Source organism: Patagioenas fasciata, chromosome 16, assembly GCF_037038585.1.
Source record: "Patagioenas fasciata isolate bPatFas1 chromosome 16, bPatFas1.hap1, whole genome shotgun sequence".
NCBI lineage: Eukaryota > Metazoa > Chordata > Aves > Columbiformes > Columbidae > Patagioenas > Patagioenas fasciata.
Genome location: NC_092535.1, coordinates 10,130,743 through 10,149,614, shown reverse-complemented (window position 1 = coordinate 10,149,614; position 18,872 = coordinate 10,130,743). Strand labels below are relative to the sequence as shown.

Here is an 18,872-nt window from a genome sequence, read left to right as displayed (position 1 = left end):
GAAGGGCTTTTGGTCACAAAAGTTTGTTGTTATTTCCAGCTAGTTCAAGAAAAGATATCACTCAATCTGCAAGTCTTCCAGCTATGTGGAGGTTCAAAGAGTAGGGAGAGGAGCGATGGGCTCCGTCGGTGTTGCCCGATAATGCTCCATGGGACCCACAGTCTGTGTGCCGAGACCAAGCTGCCCAGGGGCCAGGCTGCCCAGGGGCTGTGCCGGAGGGAGGGTGCTGCTGCCATGGGTTATCACCGTTTCGCTTGTAAAGTATTATCCGAAGTAATTGCATTACTGGGGTTTAACAGAGAACTAATTGTGTTGTGCTCTGTGGGTGCTCTTAGAGCTCCCCACCAGTCAGCTAAAACTCATTAGCTTAAATTGATGTGGAGGAGGCTCAAAAGATAATCTACATTTTGTTTCCATGATGGTGGCTTAAACTAATATGATATTCTTTACACTTGGGTTTGGCACCTGTTAGTATTACAATTCACCTGACTAATACTGTCTTAATGACATCTTAAGGTATGACTACCCTTCTTCAGAACATTTTAAATCTCTTTGGAGGGTTTATTTAGAATTTGTGGCTGTGATGTTGCATGGGGTAGGTAAGCATATCTGCCATTTCCCAAAAGGATAAGGCAATGAAGCTTGGAGAGGGAGGGGAAGAAAAAGTAATATTGGAGTGAATAATCAATCCAGAACTAACTAGGGCACTCATTCTGTTTCTGAGATTACTGCATCAGCAGTGTCTTTAAACTAAATTCTGCTTAAAGGTTAATATGGGAGAAATGTGCATGTAATGTTGCAAGAAGGAGATACTAAAACCAGGTAATGACATTTGATAATTTCTCTCAGCTGGCTTCAGAGAAGGCATTATCAGCCTTGCCATGGGCCAGGGCGGCTGTCCTGACACTCGCTGGCTGCGAAGGGCCTTGCGTTGGGAATGTCCTTCTCTGGACAGCACTCCCTGACTTCTGGGAGTTATGGCTGCACAGAGCTGTTGGAAAGAGTCTTTGATTTAGCCTCAGGAGGCACGAAACTAGATGCCATGGGTGATGCTGCCTTACCAGCTTTTCTGCAGCACAAAGCCTGAGGATAAATAACCTTGTGTGTTTGGAAAAAACAACAGCGTTTCAGTGCACTGGGGAAGAAGCTTCTGCACGACCTGAGGGAGGCCGAGGCTCGTCTGAAGCGTGTGTGGTGTATGAGCAGAGAGGCGGTAGCGCTGGGTGCTGTTCTTTTGCTGTTTCCTTGGTGTTCATTCTTGAGCTGGATCAGACCAGATCTTGCGCTACACAGATCCCGTGCAGTTCTTCATGTGTTCTTATTCCAGAAAGTATTGGACATTTTTCAGAGGCAGGGCTCAATTTAATATTAAACGTGTTATTTTGACATATTAACATTTGCCCTGAAAAATCTACCAGGAGATTAATTTCTGCTCCATCTACACCTTTAATGTGAAGTACCTGACTTGATTCCTTATTCATTATTAAATGGGTTTAGAAAGGGAATTTTTAAATAGGGCTGATGTGTGGCTGTAACAATCACTACTTTTGAATTTTTTATTTTTATTCTGGTCTGTGATATTTTCAGGTTAAAAATCTCATTGTTTGTGCATCTGTCTTCCACTTAGAGCAAGGGGAGTTCTCACTGGATAAAAGGAAACCCTTTTTGTGATGAGAATGGTGTGCAGTGCTGGAATATGCATCCCTGGAGATCTTCAAATCCGTAGGGCCCCGAGCAACTGGATCCAGCCTGGAGTGGGAGGTTGTGCTAAATGACCCCCAGAGGTCCGTTCCTCCCTGTGTTGTTCTGCGATTGCATTTAGGCCCTGTAAGCAGAAACCTAGGAATGTCTCTGCCGTGCCATCTTCACCTTCAGAAAAGGCTGTGAACAGGCTTCTGAGAACATTTCTCTTAGTACTTCTTACTTGAGGAATTAATTTTAGACTTGGTGTAGTCAGCTTTATCCTTCACTGTCGCCTTGGTGTGGTATGTCCTCCTTATCTCGTGCTGGTTCCCAGGGAATGACATCAGGAATTAATCTGCTGTAACCAAGTCTTTCTAAACGTGGAGGGCTTAAATGTGGCATCTGTGTGATGGTTCAGCTTCATTCAGAACTAGAGTATTGAAACTCAGTCACTTGTGTCGAGATCTTCAGCTACTTCTGAAAGTAAAATCTTTGTGTTTTAACATCTTCAGGGCTTTGTTTACAATAACTGCACCTCCTAGTCGGTGTGTCTGTGGTACCATGGATTTCCACCCTACAATACGTGATGTGAAACTCTCTTACGCTTGTGAAGGTTCTTCTGTACCCCATGTATATGAAACCAAATTTCACTTTATAGGAATCACCTAACTTACACTGTTTAGGTTCCATTTCTTAATGGAAGATGAATTGGAAACTAAACTCCTAGTTGGTCTACATCATAGACTTCGGTTTAGAGAAGTTTGGGTGAGGGAAAAAGGAAAAGATGACTGTTACCTGAGATTGCAGTGAAAACATGCAGATTCAACCTACCTTTGTAAAACCTGTTATTTTCTTGGTAGAAGTTGTTTACCTAGTCCAGTTCGCTCACTACATAGCTTCAGCTTCTAACTTTGACCACACAAATTCTAACATCAATCAGTGTGGGGATGAATGAGGAAAGGGAGCGGAAGAAGGGTGGAGAGAACCCTCAACTGGTATCCAGACTCTCCTCAACTGATATCGAAACCTGTATTTTATGTTGTTGGAGTGTTAACTAATTGTATAAACCCTGCTTCTGGTCAGTTTATTGGCTGCACTTTTCTGGCCAGAATAAAGTCTGTTTTGGAACTTGTTGTCTGCCTAAACCTGGCTTTGGGGTGCCTCTGTGGCACACTCTGTAGCTGATGTCCCGCTTGTGACACATTTGAGTAATATAGTTCACGGGTAAAGAAGTATCACAAACTAGCAGTTTGATCGTCCTTTGCCAAGAGACCATTTGAATTCTTTCTTTCTGTTAGTTTCCTATTTGCATTGGGTTTGCTATGGTTTATGGGGTTTCCTGTTTCGCTCATCTGGACGAAGTTCCCACTTCTTTTAAATTCCAGCCGTTTCCAGGGCAGCCTCCTTCAACTTCCGACCAAGTCCTGCAGGGCTGGTATGGAAGGTGACTCTGTCTCTGTGCTTGCACAGCGGCCTGCGGGTCATCTGCGCTTCCCATACAGCATTTTTAGCATTCTCACGTCCTTGCAGGATTCCTTCTTTTTGTTGCTTTTTCTATTTGATGAGTTGCCTATATATATATATGTATATATTTCCTTTTCTTGAAATAGAGTGTCTATGAGCCAGATTTAGTGGCTTTCTGTCACGCTACAGCATTCACCCTAGTTGTCTTGTGCTTTCTATTGAAAAGCAGATCTTCAACTAGTATCCTTCGAAGAATCATTCCAGTGTAACCTATTCTACAGGATGATGCTTCCTGGAAGCGGAACTGTAATGTGCTGTGCTTCAGTTTGCTTCTGAGAAGCAGGTCCCTGGGGCCCTGGTGTGCCCAGTGTCACCCAAGGAAGGGCCAGGGTCTGACCCAAACGTGTCCCAGTGCAGCCTGTGGAGCTGACGTCCGAGTGGTCTTGATTTACTGCTGAAGCAGCTGGCAATTTCCATCCTTTCTCTGTTGCGTTCATGCAGGAGTTTACAAACTGCTCCTGTACCTCATAAGGGAGGTGCTCATGAGGGCTGGAAGAAGACATGGTGCATTCCTGCATCCCATTTCTGCTTCCACCCTCTCTGAAATAAGACATTGTTACCTGTTTTATGAAAAGGCTTCTATCTGATTCAGAAACTTATGACATGAATGCCCATGCTGATGCATTAATGATGATGTTAATTTATAGCCCTAGTTACTTGTATCCAGGGAGCACCATGAAGACTGTAGTGAGTTAACTATTTTATTTGTATATTTGCCTACGCCATATGTTGTATGTGATCCGCAACTTACACTGCAGGATTTGAAGCTGACTCCAGAGCTCGTTATGTGAACCGGTCCTGATGTTCTTGTGATTGTCTGATAGGCTCATTTGGTTCACTAGAACAGCAGAAAGCCAGTCTGGCAAAAAGTCAGCATTAAATCTGCTCACGTTGCAGCCAGGCGTGCCAGACAATGCCCAGGGCAGGGCTGCAGGGCCACGGAGGAGCAGAGAGCCGCAAGGGCTGCTGTTCCTTTGAGGTGAAACCTGAGTGCCTCTGTATCCTGAAATAACACCCTACAACAGGGCAACTCAGAGTAGCGAACTGGGTTCTGTCTTACATTCTGTTTACACTTTATCTCAATCAGTTAGGTTTAGCGTATCGTGAAGCCAAGTGCAGGCCCCTGCAAATCATCTGTCGTCGTCGCGAGCATGTGCTGTATCCACTGAACTGAAGAGCTAACACTGCCCAAATAACCCTGATTTCTTACAATCACATCTCAAAGAAAGGTCTTCATACCTGACCAATTTAGAAAAAAAGGTGGTACACGAGGAGCTGAAAGAGCCTTTTCATCAGTCAGTTCGCTGATCCAAGTGAAAACTCAGTCCTGGAAAAACCAACGGAGGAGGCAGTGAGCAGATCTGACCTGCGGCGTTACTGCGTAAGCATCGACCTGTGGCAAGGGCAGGAGGGGAGGGGATTTCTGGCTGGCACAGGGAGGGAGGAAGGACAGGAACATCCCTTTTGGCAGCAACCCACAGTTATATTAAATGAATAATGAAATTACATCCTGAATTGATTCTGAGTGGCTCTATATCCATTACTTGTTTTAACTGTGTTAATTTGAGTTGCCTCTCCTGCATTGGCCAGCTGCCTGAGGAGGGGAATGAAACTCAGCCTGACACACACCAGGGTGTTTACTGCTTGGAAGGCAGTTCCCAGGCTGGAAACGATGACAGGGACAGCAGAACAGCAGTTGGGATGGCTGTGCGGTAAGGACACTGACACTTGAGCAGAGGTTGTCCTTCAGATGATGCAGGATGGGCAATAAGCCAAACTGAAAGAGCTTGTTCTGGGAAGCTCCCAGGACCAGTCCTAAGTGGGTAAGGGAAAGACGCATTTAATTGATGAGGAAGAAGGGAGGAAAAACATATAATAAAAATATAATTTTAGCAATATATGTATTTTCTTAAAATTTACATCAATCAGGTGAATGCATCTTTTGCAAGCAGTCTGCAGTTAGTGCAGGTTAAAATAATGAAGCTGCATCCTGAGAGTTAAATGTCATCTGTATACATCTGTATTTTAATATTCAATAGACATGATTATTCAATACTAAACAATATATATTTGCTGTGATTAAACTTAAAATGTCTCTCCCCTGTCTTGTGGATAGCTTGGATTTGCTGCTGTTGAAACATTTGATCAACTTTTGTATGCAAGTATACTATTTTCTGATAGCCAAAATCCATTTATTCAAGTTTGAATGAAGTAAGAAGGAAAGTTTGGTTTTGCTCTACAAAGACATGAGTAGAAGCGATTTACATGTATATCCATATACAGCACAATGAAAAGGTTTCAGTTACCTGAATGAGCTGATACCAGAAGCCATTGTGTTGTCTTAGCTGCTGAGCTTTGCACACGGCTGCGATGGTTTCTGGACCCACATTAAGCTGGCTTTATCCAGGCTGCACGCCTTACACTGCACATGCCAAGAGATTGTCACCAAAACTACTTGGTGCGATTCCTTCACTGCTGGATATATGTTATTACATCAGGTTGGATTGTACAGTTTATGTATATGAGTGAACACAGGAAGTGTAAGGTGGATTTAGTTTTAAAAGATGACTCTGCAAACTTTCCTTATGCGTTTGAGCTGAGGTTTCTCTTCCAGGCCAACAGCACTTCCCACAAATGAGTTTAAAAAGATCAATCCCAATTGCATTACAAAATACGAAAACTGAGGCCTGACTACATATTGCTTTAGCTACACCATAACTTGCATAGTCAATCCTCCCACCCAGCAAGAGGGCTCAGCTGGGTATAAGGGTTATATTAGTGCCATTTAATGTCTGGTAGCCAGTGAAAATGCAACTTATGCAATAATATAAATAAAATGCAAAATCAACGTTAAATTTCAGTAAATTGAAATGTACTACCTGATAATAAAAATTATTGTTAAAATCCCAGGCGAGAGCCTGAGGGTCTTGTCATAGGCCGGAGAGGGGAGATGGCACGGGGAGCGTCGTGGAAACACCCCAAAAATCCATTTAGGCAGGTGATACACTTCAAACAGACTTTATTCTAACCAGAACTGTTTAGCGGAGAACCAACCTGAAGTGCAGTTTACCCAGAATTATTCAGCACTCTGATGACATTGTAAAACACAGATTGAGACCAGTTAGGAGTTCATGCAGCTGATTCAGACTTAAGGGATCCCAAAACTCTTAGAATGATGATTCAAAATGCGCATCTTGCCACTCATGCCAAGCGAGGGCTCTGAAGAGCATCCAGAAGATCACTTAGCAGGTCGACGAGGTGTGTCAGGGCTTGAGGAGGTTTCCTTGGGTGTCCTGGTCTAAGGAGGAGAGTCTTGAACTACAGACCCACTGCTCCAGGAGACCGACTCAAAGAGGGTCTCCTGTGGGGTCCATTTATACCCTAGTTCTATCTAAGCTTGCAGTCATTATGACAGTGCTCCAGAAACTTAACCAAGGTGTTTAATTGTCAAGGGTCCTGTTGACCAAGTGGCACGTATGTGACTCTGCTGGTCCATCAGCCTAGAAGTTTCTGGCCATTTTGGTGGAGAAGGGAGGAAGGTGCATCTGCCATGGGGCGAATCTGTACTGAACGCAGTGCTGGTGGACAGTGCTGATGAAGAGCTATATGTTTTTGTTGGGGCAAATACCCAAGTGAAGCCTTTGAAAGCCCTCACCCATGCCTGGGTGCGACATCCTGAACTGCAGGGCAGGTGGGAGCAGGGGGCTCACTAGAGGGGAAGGCATCTCGGAACAGATCCATTTGAACGTGCCCTTCACCAGAAAGCTGGTAAAAATGGGTCTGTGTCTTGGTTTGAGCTGTGTGAGCTGGTGATGCTGGATAATGCAGGTATTGCCTTTGAGTGGTGCCACCAGGCCAGGAAGGAACCGGAAAAATCAGGTGAATAACATGACTGATAGTAAGAGCCACAGCTTATTAAAAGAATGGCTGCAAAGCTGTTTGAAAGAGATAGCATGACCAAAAAAGACTCTTCTGGAGACAATAATTTGCATCATTTTCACATGAGGAATTTCTCATTCTGGTTTTTATTCTGAGTACTCCTACGCTAAAACTTCTTGGACTGTACTGTACAGGGCAGCTCACCATGGTTCAGTGTTTTCATGGGCACTGATCCAGGTAACCCAAAACAATTTGAAGACATTTACATTTTTCTTGCATTATTGCTTAATCAGCCCTATAGCTGGCGGCTGTTAATTGCCATGGTGACTGAGGATGGTGTCCTGCCAACTGCACTCAGTTACACACATGGAGTGTGACACTCTGTGTCATCAGAACTGGGCTCCTTCAGAATTAATGCAAAGCTGGGCACAGACCTTTTCCTTACAAAACCATTGTTAAATGTAGGTCTTGTTTAAACTCCTTAGAAAGTATATTTAGCAGCTGGCATTTCTGTGCTGGGTGTAGCCCAGGTTTAAAGGAGGTAAAACACGCTCCCTTACAGAGCTGCTGTGGCTGGCTCAGGGGCTGGCACTTTGCTGGTTCAGTGGAACGTAATTCCTTTCTGCAGGTACGCAGTTTGTCTTCAAGGTGGAACACCGTGTGGCACCTTCCCAAAAATATGTGAGCTGGAACACAAAGTGAATTACCTAGGAAAATATTTTGCAAGTGAATTTGGACCTTTTGCTTGTTTTACTGGAAGCTCACCATGTCAGCCAGTGTTTTTGTGTCGAAAATAGAGGAGCCTATGGCGGTGGTTCGGAAGCACACGAAGGACTGAGGAGCAACACAACAGGAATGTCTCAGAGGCCATAAATGAAACTTATTTAAGATGTACATGCCAAGGCTGCAGTCTGCCCAAGCAGCCTGAGGTGTGTGTGGGACGCGAAGGACTCACGGGAAGCTGGGATCCCCTCACGTAGAGAGGAAAAAGCTGTCGTGAAAAGCTGCACAACACATGGCTGAATAAATACCTGCTTTGGTTCTCGCCCTGAGCACAAACTCTGGGTTTGCTCCTGTCTTCCTTTGCACTCCTGGAGCAGCATTTTTTCTTCCCATCTCGTAGGAAGCAGATGGCTGTGTCAGGGCAGTTCTGGGAAACCTGCCCCAGGTTGTGGGGGCTGTCAGGGCAGTCAGCCCCCGCACGGGAGGCTTCTGCAGCTGGGGAACCTGTATTTAGGTACATTCAGTGCCATGTTTCGAAGCATAGCTTGATAACTGTCATGTGTAATTTTGCCTCAGTGTGGTTAACATACAAAGCAGGAGAATAACGGGCTATACAATCAGCAAATTAGAAGCTGTAGTTGAGGTGAATGAACAAGAACTTTCAGCCTCTGAATACAAGATTATGCTGCACTGAGCTCCTAAATGGCATGGAGAGATTGCACCTCCGTAATAAAACAGAATATTCAAGGAGGTGCCCAGAGAGTTGGATCTTTAATCCAGCTCTTGCAGTTTGTAAGCTGGTGGGGAGTGGTTCTGCTGGAGCTTCGCTGGCTGGAAACCGGAGCTGAGGGCCCCCTGGGCCGTGATTCCGCTGCCGGCTCCGAGCGTGCGGGTCTGGAGCGCTCCTGCTCTGCACTTACAGTAACACAACTTCTTTTGTTGTATATTGAAATGGTGTAAATTTGAGAACACTCTTGGAGTGAGGATGACAGCACATTTCAGATCTTACTTATAGGTAGGTGGTTTCCTTCTGAGCTTCACCTCCCTTGGAGTTTTGCAGCCTTCTGTGTCCTACCATGATTTCTTGTCTAAGGATTCACCAAATGTCTTTCATTGATTCTTGCATAGTTGGAAAGCCTTTGGAAAGGGATGGATGATTTACATTGGGGTATTTGAGTGTATTTATAGTCATATATAGATGGAGGCAAGAAGAATACTTGCAAAGCAGGTGGTACTGGACATTTATAGAAAAATGTATGGTTTGTACACAGATCATTCCAGGCAAACCTTTCGCTTTGCCTGTAGCCTGTCTTCTGCAGAGCTTTGCTGTGTCCTATGAATATTTATGCTGCTTTGTTGTGGTATTTTAAACTTGCTTTCAGCTTATGAAATGACATGTTTGTTTCTTTAAATAACAGGAGGAGTGGAGGGAGAGAATTTTTTGTCTCCTGGGCAGACATGTCTGCAGATCTCTCACAAGGAGTCTAACATGGCTGGAGCAGAGGACAGCCCAGCTCACCAATAACTCGCCTCTGCATCTGGAGATGTGCTTTACCAGGTCTCTCTGCTACAAAGCATTCTCTTTTGAGCAATTTTTGGGGCCTTTTTTTGGACAGATGTGCCCCTTTGCCATGTTTCAAACTAAGAACCATGTTGCTGTTAGCATAGGGTGCTCTGCTAAAGCTGTTGTGAATAATTACGTAGAGTGAGTCAGATCTCGTGCTGTAGTAACTATTTACCCAGAGTTGGTCCGAGGCAATCACATTCAGCTTGGTAGGACCTTGGGAAGAGAAAAGCATGTCCATCTGCCTGCAGAATATCATCTGAACAGATTGAAGTGAAGTCCTGAGGCTGTGACAGCTGTTTTCTGGAGAATTCACAGTGAATGGATTGGGAAGAGCTGATTCAGCAATCTAAAAAGAACCACTTGCAAGTAGTGATGGGGACCCCTGTACCTTTTCCTTCAAAAACCTTTGAGTTTCTAGGAGAGCAGAAAAAACTCAAATTGGCTGGATGAGCAGATGAGAATCAAAAGGTTTGTGAACGAAATCCACCATCTGGCCATTTGTGGCTATGCAGTTTTAATCTTTCTGTCTGATTTTGCTCTCAGTTCAGCAGTTTTCAGTGGCTCCTGGCTCAGCTCAGCATTCGGTCCCCTCTTCAGAGGTGTAACATAGCAGCTTGTTCCCTTAGCCCCTAGAGACCCCTGTTTCCCTGAAACAGTATTTGGAGCAATAGTGGACCAGGAGGATAAGCACTGGATTGATTCCAGAGTGACCTTGTTGATTTTGTGCACTGTAGTTGCATCTAGAGACCAACTACGAAATGGAGGTTGGTGAGATAAAAGCATTTGGTAATCCTTGTTCTGAACACCTACTTAGTTTTTTATTGTTCTCATAGAACAAATGATTAACACAGTAGTGCATGGGGTTTCTGTCCCCATGCAGGATACATGCCAGGGCTCTCCGGGAGTTTATGCTCTTTGTATAGTTCGGGGAAAACGAGGAGGAATATCTGCAAAGCTTTTGCAAAAACACCTTTGAGCAGTCGAACACAGAGCAGTTGGTGCTCTGAGTTGGTCTCTGCTTGGTGAAAGCTCAGCAGACAGGGATTATTAAATGCCCTGCTGCACTGTAGACTCTAGTTTAGGCAAAAAAGCAAAATGTGAGCCTAAGACTCATGAACCACAAAACAGGTGTAACTTAATGTATAAAAACCCACTGAGAAAGGTGGCTGGTGTGTGCAGTTTGTTAATCCCTTTGGGTAGAGTGGACAGTTCCTTGGTCTCCTGGGTGACCCCCATCACGTTCCCACCCGCCGGCAGCTCCAGCAGCAGCTTCTCCAAGAGCCTCAGGGAGAAGCAGCTCTGCTGATGGGCAGGTGCTGGTTCTCATACTGTGCCACCTGCTGCAGATAAGCTTTGTGGGGCTTGTTTGAAATTCTTTTGTTGTCTGTGACCTTGTGGGATGCTCTTTTGGACAGGACCTGGTAGATGTTGAGCTCTTGATCAGTCTCAGTGTATACAGATGTTGTAATTCCTTAGTAGAAAATATTTTTGGGTCTCCATAATGCCTCATCAGAACTGCAGTAACTAGCTCTTCCTCTGGGGCTTACAGTGCATTATATCACAGCTCCTACTGCTCTTCTGAATAAAAATTCATCCTGGGGTAAAGGGGACGTTACCTGTAAATTAAGTGGTTTCTTGGAACTCTAACGACTGATGTGGTTTACAGTAAAAAAAATCTGAAAAGAGTAATTTCAAGTTTCCCAAAGCAAAGGAGCTAAGGGAGAAGAATTGCTATGGCTGATTTTTGAAGGGAAAAGGCATTATGGTTTGTTTTGTGCCAGACATCAGGCACACCAGTGTGTCTGGACATGGAGGGGGATGTCAGGAATGTGCAGCTTTCAGAGTATTTGGGGTGAGGGGTCGCCCTCCTTCCCAGGGCAGCACGTTTGTGTGGAAATAAGGTGGCTGGAGAAGCACAGCTGCAGTATTTGTTTTCCACTGTTTTTTTCCATGGTTAGCAGCAATGTATTATCTTGGACAAAGAATTTGATTTGTGTCAGTATCTGAGAGTCTTTTACCAGCCCAGGAGCCCACCACATGCCTATTCCTGTCCCTACGCGTGCCCTTGAATTCTTGTATTTCACCTACAGTAACACGTATAGTTTTCCTGAACAACCAAATCTGCACCATCAGGCATGACCGTCTCCTGTTGCCAGAGCCCTCCTCATATCGCTGGATCTACCTGTTCCAGAAGTTACCCTGGCTAGAAACACAGGTAGAGCCTCTAGAATAAAAATAAAATCCCTGGTAAACTGCCATATTTTTCCACCATCCTTATTGCTGTATCTATACTGGAAGATTTTTCTCTGACTCTGCGGCAGCAGTGATTTCCCATACATGGATGGCAACCTCACGCACTGTTGATGACCGATGGAGAATGATTGTTTGTGCTGCACAGCTGACAGTGCTGCCCTGCACACGTTCCGCCGGACCAGGACTATCTGGGGGCCCTTTTTACATCCCACCTCATAGAACAAGGGCTGCCTTGGGTTCTGAGCTGTCTCACGTTCTCCCGACAAGGTACCTGCATCTCTGCGCCTCCATCTGTGTGCAAACGCGGTGCTGGCCGCACATCTCGCGGGATCCAGGCTGTGCCTGGTTTTAGCGGCTGGCTGCTGCGGTGGAGCCATGTCAGGGACTGAGATGTCAGCGTTCCCGCACATTAAACAGTTTTTCACTCTGCTGATCCAGTCATTTCGAGTTCATTTCCAAGCACACTGTGGCTTCAGGACCAGCAGTTCCTGGAGGTGGATCCAGACTTTCTCAGTAGAAAGGCCTGAGCGTTCAGGACCAGCTCTCCATGGGCAGGGCAGAGTGCAGGGTGAGGAGCGACAGAACCGACACACTCAGTGCAAGTGGCTCTTTGCCTTCTCAAGTTACAGGTGCTTTGTGTTCCACCCAGAACCAGCTGCTTTCAGATTTTCAGGCTTCAGTTTGAGCATATACAAGTCTAATAGAAGATCTTAAATCTTTCTGTGGCTAGCATCTCTTGTAATACTGTTTCTAACAATGTGTCTTTATTTCAGAATCACCCATTTGCTGCTCTGAGGATTAATTGGCTTCAGTTACAGCACCATGGATGAACTGCAGGATGTTCAGCTGACGGAGATCAAACCACTCCTGAATGATAAGGTAATGCTGGCTGCTCCTTCGCTCTCAGGTGTACTTGGGTTGACTTTGTGTCTGGCAAGGAGCCCTGATTGCCAGAACCTGTTTACAGCGTGAAGTACCTTAAGTACTGAAAACCAGTAAATGCTTCCCCACTCTGATAACCCACCAGCACATACTCTTCCAGAGTCTCAGGGAAAGACAGACTGCCACAGTTCAGGTATCCTTGGGGTCCCGGCCAAGCTATATGTCATGTACTGAGGATTTACAGAGGCAGGACAGATTTTGGAAAGGTGATACCATTCCTGACCTGGCAGAGCTGTAGAACCTCTAATATGCCCCTGCTTGTTAGGGGAAGTTTGGATTGTATCCCATTTTCTTTTCTTTTACTTTTTTGTTTTAAATTACCCCTTCATGTTTTGACCCCCAGAACAACCCTGTCTCCCTTGTTTTAATAATGAAGAGCCATTTCTATTGAATATTTGCAGAGCCTAGCTAGGGCAGTCCAGATTCACATAATACTGAAACTTTGGAAGATCATTATATTGCAGCAGCTGTTTAAGGATCTCGTTGTCTTCTGTAGGCTGGAGAAGAGGCATCCGGGCTTTAGGAAAGCTCTCGCCTCACTGGGTTCTGCCACAAACTGTTTCTCTGAGTGCCTGAGTCATTATGGGCCATCCCAACAAGATCTAGAGTCTGATATCTGCAGATTGTGCTGATGAGCTTCCCAGAGCTCACAGCCCCATGTGATGGTTTGCGCAGCAGTTCCCAGGGCTTTGTTGTTGAACGGCTGACATAAAGAACTAGTTTGTGCTGCCAAAGGCATATGATAGTTTGTCCACTCTCTGTGTGCTTGCAGAAGACTGTGCAGACTCCCACCCAAAATGGGTGAAAACTCTGAAATTCTGTGATGTTTTAGTCTGTGCTGCTTGGTTTTTGCTTTAGTGTGCTAACATACGTGTTTAGTATCTATGAAATGTAAAACGTCAGCTGAAATCTGCAGTCCAGCTGCCTATTCTTAGTCTAGTGCTGACTACTAGACTTCTACCATAGCTTAAACATCATTTCTTTGAATGTTTCCAGGGAGGATAAATCCTGGAAGAACAAAATCAGTGTACACCAGCAGATAAAAAACCAGAAGGGTCTTGAAAACAGTTACGGTTTGAAAATGAGAGATAAAAGTATCCAAAGACAAGCTTCCAAAATGCAGTGTCCCAGCTCTTGCTCGTGATTCTCCTAGGGAAGAGACATGTGCTGGGTCTCTCTTTTTCCACTTTAACAAAGAAGTGCCTCAGGGAGCTGCCGTCTCTGAGGTCTGGCCCTTATTAATGCTTTCAGGCTTGAAATCATACACATGGGATTTTTAGACAGAGTTTATGGAGCATGTGGGTGTGGTGCCGTAACAAGCTGTTCTGTGCAGCGTATCAGAGCGCAAAAAGTATTGAGCTGGCACTTCACTGAGGTTTTTACTGACCAACCCACTTTAGATGCAGCAGTTTGAGCCAGCGTGGATTAACGGCCAGAAATAGTACAGTAAAACTCTTAAGGTGCTAATGGGTGAGTGCTCATGAACGCTTCAGATACAAAGGATAAAAGGAGCTCTGGTGTCTTAATACTCTAAAATGAGTGGAGTTGCCTGGGAAATGGAAATGGGTCATATCTCGTTTACCTGTCTGAGCTATAGGAAATGCCACTGGGGACTACTGAGTCCTGGCTTTGTTTTGTCTCAAATCCAAGTCATCCAACAATTACAAGGCTCACTTTTAAAGAATACAAACATTCTTATGTTTCTGTGTAATTTAAGACTAATAGGGAGTGCAGGGAAGTAAATTACATTCGACTATGTATCTTCATCACATTCAGGCTCACTAAAATGCAGTAACTTTATGCTGGGAAAGAAAATCAAATGTTTCCATTTACTTGAAAGAGAGAGAAAAAGAGAGTACTGCCAGCGACACTTTATTATTCTGTCTGGTCCCTATTCTGGCACCTTTGACTTGTATTAATGCAGCCCCAGTGAACAGTTACTGGAATGCACTGGCTCAGTGCAGGAGGTGGGACGCACAGCCCCTGGGCTGCCTTGCGTCTTTCCAGGTAGCTCTTTGCCTTTGAGATGCAACCACCGAAAAACTTGCCTTCATCTGAAACTTTTTCAAGTTAAAACAATGAACAGATTGTTTCAAGTCAGATTTCAGTGTGTTAAAATCAAGTATCCCAGAGTCAGGACACGTCAGCGCTAATGCTACGCCCTGCCAACAAGCAACACGCAGACTTTCATCCTCTGCCCTGTGTCATTTCCTCCCCTCTCCCCGCTCAGGGAATCTTGCTCTTTTCTTAGTACAAATTCAGATGAGTCTTTTCTTAGGCAGGCACCATCCGAGTCCAGTGTTGGATACAGAAGTTTCTCGTTTTTCCATAGGCTTTGTTATAGTCCTTAATTGCTGTGGCACTGGATGACTGAACTGATCTTCCTTACTACCTGGTAGATGAGAAGGCTCTACTGCCTGCATGTAACAGAAGGGAAGAGGCACAGACAGCACTGTCAGAAATCCAATCTAACTTCAGGATCTCACGCTGAAGAAAGAGGAGGCTGCTTTTTATTTTCTTTTCCCCCATCCTGAGAGTTTGGTGCTTCGTGCCACATCACATTCAAAACATTGACACAGTTCAGTACCTAACACAGAGGGGATTCCTAAAACAGATTTGCAGATATCTTGGCTTAGATGTCTGAGACTGAAGAACGGAGGTAAAGCCTGTGATCTTGCTAATGTGACAAATTTTTGAGAGAGGAAAATGGCCGTTCGCTTACACAGGGATAGGAGTTAGGGTGCTCAGCCAGAAGAAACGTTTGGGGTGTTTCTGTTGTGCATATATGGTCATAGTTGCAATTTTAGCCCTAAGGTGCTATGCCTAGAACACAGAAGCTGGAACGCTGTCTCACATGATTTGTTCAGCCTTTTGCAGCATTGACAGTGCTGAGTAGCGTAACCTGCTCTTTGGTCAGAGTCTTGCAAAGCATGTGTTCATACAGATGTTACTGCAGCCCTTCAAACCTGCAGCACGCCGAGGGCGGCTGCACCAGCTGTGCCTCACCTGTGTGCGTGGTGTCACCGCTGTGAATTGCTGAGCCCCATCCTGTGCGCTCTGCTTTCAGCAGCTCGCAGGTCACTGCGTTCGCCGTGGAACGACACCGTGCACAGGGCAGTTCTGCAGAGTAGCTGACTGCATAGCTTGTTTTCTTGAGCCCCTTACATGAGATCCTAGCGGCAGTCAAGAGTTTTGCATTCAGATTGGTAGTGGACACCAGAATGAGACAAAACCCAACCTCATAACCAGCCTGACTTTGCTCAGGGTCCTTCCTGTTGCATCTGTCCCTGCGGGAGTGCTGTGTCCACAGATGCTCTCTTTAGCTGACAGCCTTGGGACAGCCCCCAGCAACCTTGCTCTGTAGTAACGGGCAGAATTTGCATGGAGTTTTCTCGTGTGGGTCTCACATTTCCCTGCTGTCCTGACTGCGGTCAGGCTCTAGACTGTGCTGAAGCAGAGGTCTCTGAGGGCAACTTTAATGATGTATTTGGGGGTGTTCTGGGGTACTGTGCTGAACTCCTTTTTTTTTCTTTTTTTCTGGTTTTTGTTAACAGAATGCAGCTCGCAACTTCCAGGACTTCGACTGTCAGGTAAGACACATGCAGGAGACAAGGATCTGTGGGCAGACTCCTCATGGCACATCAGTAATGCTGAGAGAGAGCGCTCTGTATCTTAATTTTAGCTCCTGTTAAGGTTTAATCAATAGGAACCTGAATGTGCCCAGTTGGCAGAAATGGCCCTTGACCCTTTCACACAGAGCACAGTGTTCTGAGCTCTGAGGTGCAGACCTGGACTGCCCTGCCGAGGCTCCATGACATCTTGCAGGATGGCTGCTCTCCTGAAAAGCAGTTTCTTGGAAACATGCAGTATGCTGGAGAACTGCAGCTCTGTCACATCCCATCTGGTGCACTGGCTGGGGAAGGAGGAGCTTGCATGTTGAGAGGAGATGGAAGTCGCCAAGCTGCCCCAGATACAGCACCACAGCTTTGCTGGGCCTGGATTGTGACAAAGCCACGGTCATTTTCAGGGAGGTTGTGCGGAGATGAGCCTGATCGCTCTGGGTGCTATAGGAACAATCCTTTTAGAGGAGCAGATGCACCACGAGCATCCAGGACACAGGACACATTCTTTGTTAGGCAGAGTGCAATTCTGACATTACATGGTGTGTTCTCTGGAGCGCAGGCTGTTTCCCAGCCCAGATTACCTTGCTGACTTCCCACTCAGCGTGTCAATAAGCAGCCAGCGGCTTCTCCTCAGCTGTAGGAGGTAGCTGTGTCTGTGGCGTTATGTGTCGTGCAGGACAGGCTCTCGCTGCTGTGTTACCGCAGTGGTGCGGATAAGGGGTAGCTGTCAACATCTCATCTGTTGATGTAGGTGATTCCAGAAAACCTTCTGCAAGCCTGTGTGGAACAGGAATGTAATAAGTACAGTCCTAAGAAGATAGTTTGTATTTTTTCCATCTCTTGATATCAGACACTGAAAATACAGCCTATCTGAGTAGGCACGTCACTGTACTGCTTTAGTCTGATTCATGGTGAGTTTTAGTGTTACCTTAAAGCCTGTAAGTATAAAAATTACTAATCTTAGCACATTATAACTTGAGTGTCTGGTCTTAGAAGCAGCGACAGTGTTAGGCAATGATTTTTCTGTTTGAATAAAGGTAGGTACTGGGTTTAAAACACTTTCTATCTTGTCTCCATCTGTCTTTCTGCATCTTCTCCATCTCTTCTGGAGGTACGGTCTACTCACGTGTCGGAAGGGTAGTGGGTAAAAGCAGGTGCAGTGGTTTTGAGTGTTAGGTAGTACAGGCTCTGCCTACTGAGGCCTGTCTGCCATGGTTGGAAAGGAAATGAATACAGTGCTTGAGCGTCTGAGCACATTGGCCTTCACTGCAAGTTCTCTGCTGACCTGACTCTGGGGTTGCCCGAGCCCTGCCCATGTGTGAGCAGTGTGGTGTGGGGAGGTGAAGGAGCCCTGTACCAGAGCTGTGCATCGCCGCCGCCTTTGCGCTCTATGCTTTCCCTCAACAAGCAAAGCTTCTTTGTGCCCTTCATTAAAATCGCCTTGAATCTGAAGCTGCGTGAGTCACAAAGAAACACGGTACTGCAGCCACCAACTTGCGTACGCTCAGCATGTCCCAGTGCCACTGGTGTCTCGGCTCCGTGTCCGCCCCAGGGCCAAGCTGTGGGAAGAGCAGCCAGGCAGGCAGGGGCTCTGGGCAGTGCTGGACGTGCTTGTTGCTCCTCTGTGCTTTGATTTAGATCAGCAGTGAGCTGGTGGCCATGGCAACAGTTGGGCAGGAGACAAGATGTTCCTTCCGGGAGCCCTCTTGGTAATTCATTTAGAATATTTTTTTTTAGCAAGAAGTTAACACAGTGTCTAATGAGACTGTAAATGTTGTCCCAGCCTCACCTTTCTCTGGCGTCTCTCCCTATAAGCTGTGGTTTCAGGGCACACCTGGTTTGGCCTCCTCCTACCTGGAAGGTACCCCAAGGGGCTGGATTAAATCTTCACTCGAAATCTGTAGATGGGTAGATGGTGCGTTGGGTCCTTGGATTTTCTGCTTCAGTTGCTAATACCAGGAACAGTACTTAAACTTGGAGCTCTTGTTGAGCTCTTGTGTCGTCCTGTGAAAAATTACTGCTGCTTTTCAATCTGGCAAAGCAAGTTCAGCTGCCACATTCAGGCCCCTGTGAAATGGGTGTGACTTGACTTAGGGGTGTTTGAGAAGGGGGAATTCCAAGTGAAGAAGTTTGCTTTCAGAGGAAGGGAGATCCTGTTGTGTAACAAAACTTGAAAGCACTTGGGCTGAGCCAGGGTTTGATTTGTCCAGAGTTTGCCAGGGAGGAAGAGCCTTGGGGAGGATCACAATTTCATAAAAACAGGCATGAACTGACCACAAATTCATGGAGGCTGAAAACTGGAAGATGGTTTCCAGTTACAGTGCAGTGAAGTTCTTGATTAACTCCCAATAGCAGTAACATCTGCAAGGGACCTGGTGGGTTTTAAGACAAAATTTAGGGATGTTGTGGGATGGATTATGTTATTTTACATGGTGTAGAGTTTGCAGTGTGAGGGCATGGTGTCAGCGATGCAAGACCTGCATGTCAGACCTTTTTGTTTTTGTAACAGTCCAGGAAAAGCTGTGTTAAATAGAGATAAAACTGCGGCTTTCCACAGGGCTGACCACATCCTGGCTGTGTTTGCAAGGCTGCAGCCAGCCGGGAGGGACGGGGTGCAGCCCCGGTGCCAGTGCAGTCCAGTTTGAGCTCCCAGTACAAGACACTGCCATGCTGGAGTG

General features: G+C 45.8%; 1 protein-coding gene across 4 annotated transcripts in view; it reads left to right on the top strand.

Moving 5' to 3' along the window:
• NDRG3 (NDRG family member 3) overlaps nucleotides 1-18,872 on the top strand; it is a 58,946-nt gene that overhangs the window by 12,321 nt on the left and 27,753 nt on the right. For 2 of the 4 annotated variants that reach the window (XM_065849698.2, XM_065849699.2), the window contains 2 exons: nucleotides 12,403-12,508; nucleotides 16,126-16,161. In XM_065849698.2, coding sequence (XP_065705770.1) covers nucleotides 12,452-12,508; nucleotides 16,126-16,161 — 93 coding nt within the window. In that variant the 5' untranslated portion in view covers nucleotides 12,403-12,451. Of the gene's footprint in view, nucleotides 1-9,246; nucleotides 9,368-12,402; nucleotides 12,509-16,125; nucleotides 16,162-18,872 lie in introns of those variants that run through there. The other 2 variants (XM_065849700.2, XM_071815409.1) reach the window with 2 other exon arrangements.